General features: G+C 44.5%; 1 protein-coding gene across 1 annotated transcript in view; it reads right to left on the bottom strand.

Moving 5' to 3' along the window:
- The window catches only part of MSH3 (mutS homolog 3), a 192,110-nt gene that overhangs the window by 152,488 nt on the left and 26,223 nt on the right, over positions 1 to 13,399 (bottom strand). The window contains 4 exon segments of the mRNA XM_083151861.1: positions 1,001 to 1,144; positions 3,126 to 3,245; positions 4,885 to 5,001; positions 11,057 to 11,266. Coding sequence (XP_083007987.1) covers positions 1,001 to 1,144; positions 3,126 to 3,245; positions 4,885 to 5,001; positions 11,057 to 11,266 — 591 coding nt within the window.

The following is a 13,399-nucleotide window of genomic DNA, read 5'->3' on the forward strand; positions in this document are numbered from 1 at the left end:
CCATCTATGGCGTTAAACAGCCCTTCGGCTGTATCTGCATATGTAATGCTAAATTTCAGTGTTTTCCAGGAAAACACGTAACACTCCAGCTTCTTCTTATGCAGATACAGACACAGAATATAGGCATGCTGCATATCATTTAAGTAATTGTGTGCCCTTATCAGTCCATTGTGCAAATAAGACGCATTTTAATAGAAAAAATTGCACGCAAAGACATTTGATGCTACAGAGTCACATGGATTATGTATAACGTGACTTGTATCGCATGGAGGATAGATGTATGTGGACACATCTGTAATTATTACCTTAATCAATTAGATTTAACCATTTGGACTAAAGCTTAAAAACAGAAGTACTGTACAATGGCAGAGTTCTTCTTTACATTAAATGAGAAGTTTCGTACCTATCTGTGCCTATAAACAAGTGTAACACAGAAGTACATTCCAAAATGCTTCTATACATTAGTATTTTCTGTACTTTTTATACTATAATAGCCATTTATTCCATGCGGTACTGATCACCATCTGACAGATACCCAATAAGATGCTGATCACAATATTGGACTTATTGCATATCAATCAGATCCAGGATCGTATTCAATGCAGTCAGCGAGGGGCTTAAACGGCGGGGATAGCAGAAAACAAGGGATCCACGCTGTTCAACCCCCTCGCCGGCCGCTCACCCTATTCAACACGGCAGTGAAATCCTCACTGTCAGAGGACAGTGAGGATTCCCCCACACAGCAAGGCTAGTGGCTAATGCAGGGAGTCCGCTGCATTTAGCCATGAGTCTCGCTGTTTTAGCAGCCGCATATGCCGAATCTACCTCGCTCCAAAAACGTAGAGAGGGGGAATCAGCATATGCAAAGGGGTCAGTTGAATACTGACCCTGCAAACTGTCACAGCGAGCCAGCAGCATTGAATACACCCCCTAGTCTCATACTGCTAGCAAAAATGTAAAAACAAAACAGGAAAATGAAGTATATAGAGAATATTCATACCACTAGGCCGAAGACGGGGTCATCAGATTTCTTATGTTTAGATCTGTCAGGACTTTCACATATGCACATAAGGTAACTGCTTGGTGCATCAGGCATCGCAGTCTCAACCTCCAAAGAATCATCCATCTTTATTAAAGGGTTCACATGTATGATCAGTTAGGGTAAATAGACTGCTTGCAGGACAATGGGTATCAATGAAAAACGTGCTATTGCTTATACACCTTTACATATGAAAAAAATAAAAAAACCACACTATATAACAGAACCATATAACACACAATCATATGATAGAGCCAGTGTGAACAGAATGCCATGGGTAGCCGGTTAGCCATATAGGAAGAAACTATCTAGTGGACAGATTTTGGTGTTACATCCAAATATATGCAACACAAAAAGTAGAAGGGTTGAAATGAACAAATGCAGGAGTGAACGGATACAATAAACATTAGCTCAGAACATAAAAACCTTCAGTCATGCATTACAAACCCATACAAGTTACTACATCCCTACTAATATGGCCATTCTCCACACTGTATATGATGCCAACAGAGTAACAGTGGTAAAAACACAACTGTTCTTCAAAACCCAGCAAACAAGGAGTTCATATTATATTGGAAGCAGCAGGTAATTGCATGACATTATTACCATTTATACAAACAGCATCAGTCCATAAAGCCAACAGAAACCATGTTGATATTTATAAACACACCTCTGTCAGCCTTCGAAGCCGTGCCGCACACAGCAGTTTAGAATGGAGGGGATGGCTACAGCCCGGCAGCCGTCCCTTCCAGTGGTGGGATCCGGCTGCAACCGGGAGGCCGGGCCGTGGCCGTCCCGTGTGAACAGGCACACTAGTGTCCATTAACAACTACTGTGCACGGACCGGCTTTTGGCAGTGTGGGATTTTGCTGCCCGGCAGGAGCTGGAGTGTGTGAAATAGCCCTTAAGGTGCCCATACACGGTACAATTATTGTGTACAATTGGGCTAGATCGCATCGCACAGGTTTTGCAATGCATAGAGATGAGATCTAGTACAAAAAGTATGTGCAGCACATACTTTTTGAGCTGAGCGATGAGATGTATGATGGGAGAAGGCATCTTTTTGCACTGCCCTGTCACACCGTGTATGGGCACCTTAGAACAGGGGTCCTCAAACTATTTCGCTCTGAGCTCTGACCCAAACAGAAAATAAAAATAATGACAGGACCCCTGCAAGCTACTGCAGAAGGTCATCATATCACATGTGTAGGCAGCAGACAGCACATACTGTACATTGCACCATTGTAAAGGCATAAAATGATGGGAGGAGTCTGCAGTAACAGAAAGTTCAACAGATTTTTCAGACTCCTTGAATCACTGACATATTAGAAAAGTCATCAGCCTAAAGCTGTGTACACAAACTTCGTTTTGCTTTAGATTTGATGTTAGATTCGATTTTCTATTAGATCTGCATTAGATCTTCCCATTCAATTTGGCATTAGATCTGTATTTTTGCATTAGATTTACATTCACGGTACATTGTACACATTTGATTTACTGGATCGAATTCGATATTTCCTTGGCTGCACAATCTATTTTTCTTTTCGATTTTAAGAAAACGGTAGTGCGCATCGAATCGAATGCAGATCGAAAGTGTCCTAAAAACCATTCGATATGGATTCGATTTTGCTTCTATAAGCAAAATCGAATCGAAAACAGGGAAAAAATCGAAATGTGTGTACAAAGCTTAATGGTCAGCAACATGGAGTCGCAAACCCATGCTGAGAAGGCCGGGAACCCACTTTGGGGTCAGGACCCACAGTTTGAGAATTGCTACCTTAGAAAGATTTAAAAAATTCCATATACCTTTATCTTATTACTCGACTTAATGATGTTAAAGTAGATACAACTATGTATAATCTGTGGGATGTTCAATCTATGTTTTGTACTGTGAAATTGGTCACCAATGTCTTTCAGTGCATTCATGCATTACAGCAGCCATATCTTACAATCTCTTGGTGTTATTAACAATCAAGGCAGATTCAGCGAGCTGCTATAATTTAGGACTCGCCCTCAAAGTACAATGGTCATCAAAAGCGGAGAAAGGAAAACGTAAAGAATTTCAAGAATGGGTTGTGAAAAGGATATCTTCTCCGATAAGTGTGGACTTTGTGTACAAAGCAGTAAGCTGTCTTGTAAATAAAGAATTTTTGCTTTCACCCGCTGCCTTCAGTGCTGCAGTTTCTGTCTGTTTTACAACGCCAACCTGTAAATGGACAAAAAATACAACTTGTGCATTAATAAGGCTCTCATGCCACTTGCTGGAGGATTGTAGAATCACAACTATGGTACAGCGGTCAGTAAAGACACAACTCTATCAATATGCTGCTATCTAAAGTATATACTGTATTTATACTACTGCAAAAACTGCTGACAGCTCTAAAAATAGCACTATTGTGTTTTTAGGTGTTATACGTCGAAGCATAACATAATGCTGATGATCCATGTTCATCAAGAACTGAAAGTAAGGTTCTCCTTTATGTTTTACCATACACTCTGGGCGTTTTTAAGCTGAAAGCAGCTCAGTTATGTCATTTGTGCTGCTTTCAGCTCAAAAGCCGCCCATTGTGCACAGGCCAGCGGTGAGCGTCGATGCTGCATCATCGCTGGTCCGGCTGCTCATCTGCTGGTATTAACAGCAGATAAGCGACAAGGTGGACTGCTATCCATAGCGTCCTGCTATGGAAAATTATCCATCATGGGGAAAATCACTAAAGCGGGTGAAAAACCTATCATAGGTATCCGTACACACTGTGCAAAATCGCCCAGTGTGTATGGACCTTTAAAGAGCAGCCAGATCTGGCAGCACAAAATCTGTCTCCATTTGCCTGTGTTAGCCCATCAGTGAAGCAGCAGTAATAACAATCAGGGCTGGATTAACAATGGACCTGATGGAGCTACAGCTCCAGACCCACTCTCCAAATAGGCCCATTTTGTAGCGGAGGGCCAGGGCTTTCCAATGAGCCTGGCTCCACGTCGCTAGCCCCCCGGGAACCGGAGATACCGCCGGGGCAAAGCTGAAACATTTTCTCCATAGGATAACATGGAACCCGCTAATTCCAACCCCCACCCAGTTCCAATGGCTGTCAGTTGCTCCACTGGCAACACAGAAGCTCAAAATTATTATAATTCCATGGCTGTTCATGTTGTTTGAGGGCAGATTTCTCTGGAACCAAATAATTTGAAGCCCACTCAAAAGTTCTTTAATATGATACTGTTCTCATGTAAATGGGTCAGTTGGTTCCGAAGACATAGCCGGTTGGTTAAAGGGGGGGGGGGGTGTCTCTCCCTAGCACACCAGAAAATGCAGGGACTAGGCTGGTGTAAAAGGGGCTAGCCCGGGAATGTCCCTGCATGATCCTAGGTCCATATTCTCAGGTAAGTCCCTGCATTTTCTGGTGTTAAAGGGGTATTATTTCAAATAGCCAGCCCCCTGCTCTCTGCCCGGCTGTCACCTTTGCCCGGCGGCAGCTGTCCCCCAGTTACCACGAGCCTGTATTCCCCCTTGGCAATGAGCATGTAATCCCACATGGCAATGAGCATGGAACCCATGGAAATTCGCATGGAACCCCTGGCAATGAGCATGGAGGTAAGCAGCATTTATGTGTAAGAGGCAAGTCTTTTACACCCTTTCCCTTAGTGCAAGGTTAAAAACAAAAAACAAAAAAAACCCACCTCACTGGATCCGAAAAACACATACCTATAAAGTCCATGGTACAACATCTAGTATGCATTAGAACACTTAATCATTTCAATCTATTGTTTGTTTATAAGCCATCTCTGGTGGCACATTAATAAAAGCAACATTTATTTAACACGGAACAACAAATAAGACTTATACCTACTTTATAGCCCTTGGCAACAAGTCGTCTAACATGGACAAATAATCGGTGAGTAGGGATACTCGCACTCATAAAATTATGGTCAAGGTGGCAATATATGTTCAGTTCCCGGGCAGCAATCTGTAGAGAGATACAGTAGATGGTTAGAGTACAATGGGGCAGATGTATTAAGCCTTAACAAGAAATAAATGCAAGTGATTGAGAGATAAACGTCCAGCCAATCAGCTCCTTACTGACTTTTTTCAAACACAGCCTGTAACACGGCAGTTAGCAGGTGATTGGCTGGATGTTTATCTCTCTGTATCACCCTTGCATGTATCTCTTGTTAAGGCTTATACATCTGCCCCAGTATCTTTCATGTAAACAGTCCTTAGAATGGCTGCAAGTACATGTAAGTAAAAGTGTGACAAAGCGAAAGCTGTGAGTACATGACATTATCTTAAGGTAATCAAAATAGCAAAATGGCCTCATTATATTACTTTATTTATGAAAAATGTTAACCACTTAACACGCACCTTTTTATCCCCAAAAACCACTCAAAATTTTTCATTTTTTATGACTGAACTTGTGTAAACTTATTTAAAATTGCCCATTCCTCTTTGCAGCACCTTTCAAGATCCATCAGGTTAGGTGGAAGGAATCAGTGCACAGCCATCTCTTCAGTGATATTAAATCTGATTCAAATCTGATTCAAGTCTGGGTTTTGGCTGGGCCACTCAAGGACATTCACAGAGTTGTCCTGAAGCCACTCCTTTCATATCTTGCCTGTGTGATGAACTGTAAAGGCCCCCATACACTATGCGATTTGGGCACGATTTCACCCGATTCGGATGAATCGGGCCGTGAAATCGGCCCAAATCGCACTTGCAGACATCCCGTCCGATCCGATGCGCGGTCCCGTGCGCATCGGATCGGGGTCGGGAGGTCGGACGGGCTGCATATAAGATTTGCTAAATCTTATGTGCAGCCCAGCCCCGGAGCCGTGCGGGGGATGACAGCGGGCGGGGGATGCCGGCTACAGAGAGCCAAGCAGGGGGAGGCTGCATAGGGAGCCGGGCAGGAGGAGGGTGACAGCGGGAGCAGCGTGCTGGGCAGGGAGGATGACGCTGGCTGCCGGGCAGCGGCGGGAGCCGGGAGGAACACACTAACTTGAAAAATAAAAAGCCCATACAGATGACTAGCAAGCCATTGATTAGCTGAGACCTCTCCCGCCCGCTGATGACCGCCCCGCACGGCTCCCTCCTCCTGCAGCTCCCCGGGGACCGCATATGATAAATCCATGCGATTTATCATATGCAAACCATGGCACATCAAGTGCCTAATCGTGTGTCCCCCGCCCGGGGAGCTGCAGGGGAAACCAGGTCCGACTTGTCCTTAGGACAAGTCGGACTAATGTATGGGGGCCTTAACCCCAGGTGAAGAGTGCTCTGGGAGCAGGTTTTCATCCAAGATGTCGCAGTACATTGCTGCATTCATCTTTACTTACACCCTGACCAGTCTGCCATTTCCTTCCACTGAAAAAACATCACCAAAGCATGATGCTGCCACCACCATGCTTCACTGTAGGGATGGCATTGGCCTGGTGATGAGCGGTCTCTCGTTTCCTCATGACGCCTGGCACGCCAAAGACTTCAATCTTTGTCTCATCAGACCACCTTCATGTGCTTTTTGGCAAACTCCAGGCAGGGTGCCATGTGCTTTTTTACTAAGGAGTGGCCACTCAGTACCATACAGGCCTGACTGGTGGATTGCTGCAGTGATGGTTGTCCTTCCGGAAGGTTCTCCAGAGGAACGCTGTATCTCTGACAGAGTGACCATCGGTTTCTTAGTCACCTCCCTGATTAGGGCCCTTCTCCCCCAATCGCTCAGAGTAGATGGCCATCCAGCTCTAGGAAATGTCCTGGTGGTTCTGAACATTTTCCATTTATGGATGATGGAGACCACTGTGCCGATTGGCACTTTCAAAAGCAGCAGATATTTTTCTGTACCCTTCCTCAGATTTGTGCCTCAAGACATCCTGTCTCGGATATCTACAGACAATTCCTTTGCCTTCATGCTTGGTATATGCTCTGACATGCACTGTCAAGTGTGGGACCTTTTATAGACAGGTATGTGCCTTTCCAAATCATGTCCAATCAACTGAATTTATCACAGGGCGACTAATTAACCCCTTCCTGACGCAGCCAGTTTTTGCGTTCCTGACAGAGCCATTTTTTTCAAATCTGACATGTCTCACTTAAGTGGGGATAACTTTTTTTTGCTTTTACTTATCCCAGTGATTTTGAGATTGTTTTTTCGTGACACATTGTACTTCAAATTAGTGGTAAATTTGGGTCGATACAGTCTGTGTTTTTTTGTGAAAAATACCAAAATGTCGTGAAAAAATGGAAAATTTAGCGATTTGCAAAATGTTAAATTTTCTGCTTGTGAGACAAATAATCATACCACTCAAAATAGTTAATAACTAACATAGACCATATGTCTACTTTATGTTGCCATCATTATTTCAACTTCCTTTTAATTTTTTTGGACACTAGGAGGCGTAAAATATGAATAGCAAATTCTCAAATTTTCAAGAAAATTTCAAACACTGATTTTTTTAGGGACCAGTTCAGTTCTGATGTGACTTTGAGGGACTTGTATGTGAGACACCCCCATAAATGATGCCATTTCAAAAACTGCACCCCTCACAGTATTCAAAACAGCATTTTGGAAGTTTGTTAACCCTTTAGGTGTTTCACAGGAATTAAAACAAAGTGTAGGTGAAATTTCAAAATTTCATTTTTTTTGCAGAGTTTCAATTTTAATACATTTTTCTAACGAATACAGTAGATTTTACTAGAGAAATGTGACTAAAAATTGATTCCCCCAATTCTTTTGTTTTCATAAATATCCTATATGTGGCCCTAGTGTGCACGGTGACCAAACCACAGGCTTCATAATAGAAGGAGCACCTACTTGATTTTGGAGCCTCCTTTTTATGAGATTATTTTTTAGGCACCATGTAGGTTTCTAGGCACCATAAGATGCTAAAAGTTAGGAACCCCCCCACAAGTGACCCCATTTTGCAAACTACACCCTTCAGGGAATTCATCTAGGGGTATAGTGTACATTTCAAACCCCCAGGGGTTTCACCAATTGTGGTACAACTGGGCAGTGAAAATAAAAAAAAAAAAATTTTCATTTTCACAGCTCAGTTGTATCAAAATTGGTGAAACCCCTGGGGGTTTGAAATGTACACTATACCCCTTGATGAATTCCCTGAAGGGTGTAGTTTGCAAAATGGGGTGACTTGTGGGGGGGTTCCACTGTATTGGTGCAACATAGCACCCACCATTCATTCCACCAAAATCTGTGCTGCAAAATCCAAAAATCACTCCTTCCCTTCTGAGTCCTGCCATGCACCCAACTGGTATTTTTTGGTCACATGTGAGGCATTGCCGTACTCGGGAGAAATTGGGGCACAGATTTTGGGGTGCTTTGTATCCTTCATTCCTTGTGAAAATGAAAAATTTTGAGCCAGAACTGCATTTTTCTGTAAAAAATTACATTTTTTTACACAAAAATGCAGATCTGGCTCAAAATTTTTCATTTTCACAAGGAATGAAGGATACAAAGCACCCCAAAATCTGTGCCCCAATTTCTCCCGAGTACGGCAATGCCTCACATGTGACCAAAAAATACCAGTTGGGTGCATGGCAGGACTCAGAAGGGAAGGAGTGATTTTTGGTGGTGGAATGAATGGTGGGTGCTATGTCGCATTAGCAAGACCCCCGAAGCACCAATACAGTGGAACCCCCCCACAAGTGACCCCATTTTGGTCACCAGCTTTGGGAGGGGGGCTGGCGCTGCGGCTGGCGGGGGGGTGGGAGGGGTGCTGGCGCTGCGGCAGCCGGGTGGGTGGGAGTGAGGGGGGCTGCCGGGTGGGAGGGGGGGGGGGCTGGCGATCGGTGGTGATCGGTGCTGTTCTTAACAGCACCGATCACCACCGATCACTGTGTTACCGAGCGGCTTAGCCGCCGGTAACACAGAAAACGCTGCAATTGGCTGTTCACATTTGAACAGCCAATCGCAGCGATCGCCGACCGGGGCTCAGGGACAGCAGACATCTCCAAACTGTCACCGCGTCTATGGACGCGGTGACAGTTTAAAACCATGACGTATATATACGTCTTCGGTCGGGAAGTACCTCCCGACCATGACGTATATATACGTCTTCGGTCGGGAATATCTATCTGTATATATATATATATATACACACATATATATATATATATGTATATACACACATATATATATATATATATATATATATATATGTGTATATACACACACATATATATATATATATATATATATATATATATGTGTGTGTGTGTATATACACACACACATATATATATATATATATATATATATATATATATGTGTGTGTGTGTGTGTGTATATACACACACACATATATATATATATATATATATATATATATATATAATCATTTCATTTTACTTTTTTTTCATTTTTGCTATGTCCCTAGTGCCTAGTGCTGCTGCTGCTGCTGGCGGGGGGAGGGAGGGAGGGAGGGAGGGGGGAGGCAGCGCTGCGGCGCATAACAGCACCGATCACCACACGGCTGCCGGGTCCCGGGTAAGATATAGTGCTGCCGGGTGGGAGGGAGGGGGTGACCGCGGATCGGTGGTGATCGGTGCTGTACTTAACAGCACCGATCACCACCGTTTTCTGTGTTACCGAGCGGCATAGCCGCCGGTAACACAGAAATAGCTGTGATTGGCTGTTCACATTTGAACAGCCAATCACAGCGATCGCCGACCGGGGGGGGCATTCCTGCCCCCCCCGGGCGGCGAGGGGGGATGTCTGCTGTCAGGGACAGCAGACATCTCCAAACTGTCACCGCGTCTATAGACGCGGTGACAGTTTAATGGCATGACGTACATTTATGCCATGTGTCGGGAAGTACTTCCCGACCATGACGTAAATGTACGTCCAATGTCGGGAAGGGGTTAAGCTGTAGGAACATCTCAAGGAAGATCATTGGAAACAGGATGCACCTGAGCTCAATTTTGAGCTTCATGGCTAAGGCTGTGAATACTTGTGTACATGTAATTTCTTAGTTCTTTATTTTTAATAAATTAGCAAAAATCTCCAAAAAGCTTTGGTACTATCACGGCGGCAGTTACGTAGTTAGCATAGCATCCCTGTCAGAATCAGCGTAGTGTTCCCGCGGCCAGCGTAGTCACCGTCCCTGTCAGTATCAGCGTAGTGTTCCCACCCGTTCATGGCTAGCCGGAGCTTACGCAGTTAGCGTAGTCAGTCAGGTGTCCCTGTCAGTATAAGCGGCGTGTTCCCACCCGTTCGCGGGCAGACGGAGCATACGTAGTTAGCTTAGTCAGTCAGTGTTACGTAGTTAGCGTAGTCAGTCAGCGCTTATTACATTGTGTGGGAACCATTGATCATTTTAACCTGCCTGACATGACAGGTATGAATGTGTTCGGGAAACACCCCCACTTTACACGCTAACCCAAAGTGTGGCGAGCGTAGCGAGCCCCGCGAGGGGACGCAGTACGCGTCCTCCCGACCTCTTCATACCCCCACTATCCACTTCGGTGTGGAGTTGATTTTATAAAGTGTGGCGAGCACAGCGAGCCCCGTGTGGGGACGTGGAATACACATTAAGTAATCTGCCTCCGCTTGCCATGCTTCGGGCTCGGTGGCTCGCAACACTTTATAAAACTAGCTACCTGACAGGGACACTACACTGACTATGCAGGGCTGACGCAGAGTCACTACGCTGACTAGGCTAGGCAGCCATTGCGCTACGGTGACAACATAGCTTAGCCTACGCTGAAAACGTAGCGTAGCCTGCCATCGTAAAAGTACACAAGTACCAAAGCTTTTCTCATGTTGTCAAAAATAATGCACAATAAAAGCATATATTCAATATTGCAATTGCAACAGAGGGTTTCTGATTTTGTACAAACACTAATACACAATATTGTGAAAAATCATGGGTTTTCACCTCGTTTGTCCAATATCTGTAAACAAAGCTCAGGGTTTCAAAAGGGAAAATAATTTTGTTTCCTTCGTAAAACAAAAAAGTTATATATAAAAAAATGGAAATCCATACATACTGTAACAGCATTATATAATAACTAACCTCTGCATCTTCTCCAAAGAACCTATATTTGTATCCACACTCAACACACAGAACTGCATCCTTATGCTGCTTTTTAATTTCCATATACTGCTCCTCAAGAGGAGTGTATATAGTTTTTGTTCTGCGGTTGGAAGTTTTTGCTTGTGAAGAATTGATGGTGCTGTCCCGCTGTCTGGAAGAGGGGAAGGAGTTTGACTTGACTTTTTCCGCCTGCAAGAACATAATGGAATTCCTGTCATAAAAGATTTCTCTCTCACACAAAAACACAAGACTCATCACTTCATCACAAAGCAAAAAGTTACTTGTGATATCTACAAACAATATGCAAGCATATGATAAACCTACTTACATGGTCATCAGTGGGGGATCAGTGTAATTATTGTCAATATTCACATCTGCAGATTACCAGCAGATGAGCGGTGAAGTGGACAGCTGTCCATAGAGTGGAAAGCCCTCCACCCAAATCACTAAAATGGGCGAAAACCAGTCAGTGTGTATGCACTGAGCGATTTTCCCCATCATCGTTATCCATACACGCTGTGTAAAAACGCCCACTGTGTTATGGACGGAATTGGACGCGATACATTGCGCATGCCAAAAAGGAGTTTACAGCAGCGAGAATTCTGGCATGCAACGCACGCAGTGGCGATAACGCCCCCGACAGCACCCACATCGCAAGCAGGTAGTGGCAGATGCTACCTGAAGGTCTTCTTGATAAAAAAATGAAAAATTCTAAATAGCCCAAGAAAGGCAAAAAATGTGATCAGCTCCTGGAGGGCACAATCTAAGACTGCCTTGGGGAAGTAGAAAGGGAGGGGCGAGCCACACTGATTAATATTGAAAGTGCCCATGCGATTTGTCACCTAGTGGATGAAGAAGAAAGTACAGATTCGTACCTGTTAATATGCTTTCCTCTACTCCACCATGGCAGCCACTAATGGGTTAAGTCAGTGGTTCCCAAACTGTGCGCCGCGGATCCCTGGGGTGCCGCAGCACTGTCACAGGGGTGCCGCAGCTGATGTTCCTTGCAAGGCTGCCACATGAATGATTGAAGTCAGCTGGCGGTGTGTGTTGTGGATGCGATGTGTGATGAATGGAGTCAGCCGGGACAGGTGAATGTGCTCGGATGAGTGAGGCAGCCTGCGCGCTTGGCGGGGGGCTGAGAGCGTGCGGCAACGGTGTACAGTCCTGGTTGCTGTCAGAGGAGCAGAATAGTGCTGCTGTGCTGGCTGGCAATCCAAGCATCCCCCCTGCCAGAGGCGCTGCTCTAGTCCCGAGCACCACCCGCAGCAGTCCCATTCCCCCGCAAGTGGTGCTGCTGCAGTACCACGCTCCCCCTCCCAGCAGCACCGTCGCTGTCCCATGCCCCCCCCCCCCTTCCCCGCTGGTACTGGTAAGAGTACCCGGCAGCCGGCGGACGCAGAACATCTACTGATGGGGATATTATCAGTGTGCCATATATAGCAAATGTGGAGAGTGTTGCAGATACAGTAGAGGAAGAGGAAGGGAGAAGAAGTAAAGTAGATGTTCTTTTGCCGAAAAGAGGTGAATTATATTGGTCCTCTCTGGTCCTAAAGTTGATTTTTTTAAAGCCCCCTTAACAAGAATATTGAATCAAAGCAGTCAATGCATTATATTATCATGAGCATTGGAGAATCATCTGTATGGTATTTATAAAATGTATTGACTTCACTTTGTACTGCTACTACATTTTATGTACCTAAGAATACGCAGAACTGAAGTTTAATTAATTGAACTGTTTAAACTGAGCTAGGGTTATATGTTTTATGTGCAGGGTAAATAATGGCTACTTTTGCATGTTGCTTGCAAATGTTAGAAAACTTTATTTTTACACAGCAATTTAGAATTCAGTTTGAAAATACCCCACCTAAACCTAAATGTCTCTGCACATGTTACATCTAGCCAACTGCAGTGCAACATGGTTTTGCTATTTTGTGTGCATTTTTGCTTTGCCTGCAAACTTGAATCAGGCCCTAAATCTGCTGTATGGTAAAACAAGCAGACATCTTCTACTTCAGAAGTGCATCCTAGAGCTCACCATTGGATCTCTCAGTCACCAGTGGGCAGCCTACAGAACCAATGATGTTGTGCAAGCTGCTCACCGCAGAGGCCAGGAGTTCTATAACGGAGATCCCTGGCCTATTCCTTCTCTCTAAATGGTGGCAACATGTCTCCATTTTCACAAAACGTAGGGCATTGCCACCCTTCCCCCCCCCCCCCCAGATGGCAGTAAACTACCAATCACTGACAGTCTGCTAAGGCTCTGTGTCCTACTGTATGTCACAGGACCAGTTTTCATGCTTTGGACCATTCCAGCTGAAA

The sequence above is a fragment of the Crinia signifera genome, chromosome 1 (assembly GCF_055691185.1).
Source record: "Crinia signifera chromosome 1, ASM5569118v1, whole genome shotgun sequence".
Lineage (NCBI taxonomy): Eukaryota > Metazoa > Chordata > Amphibia > Anura > Myobatrachidae > Crinia > Crinia signifera.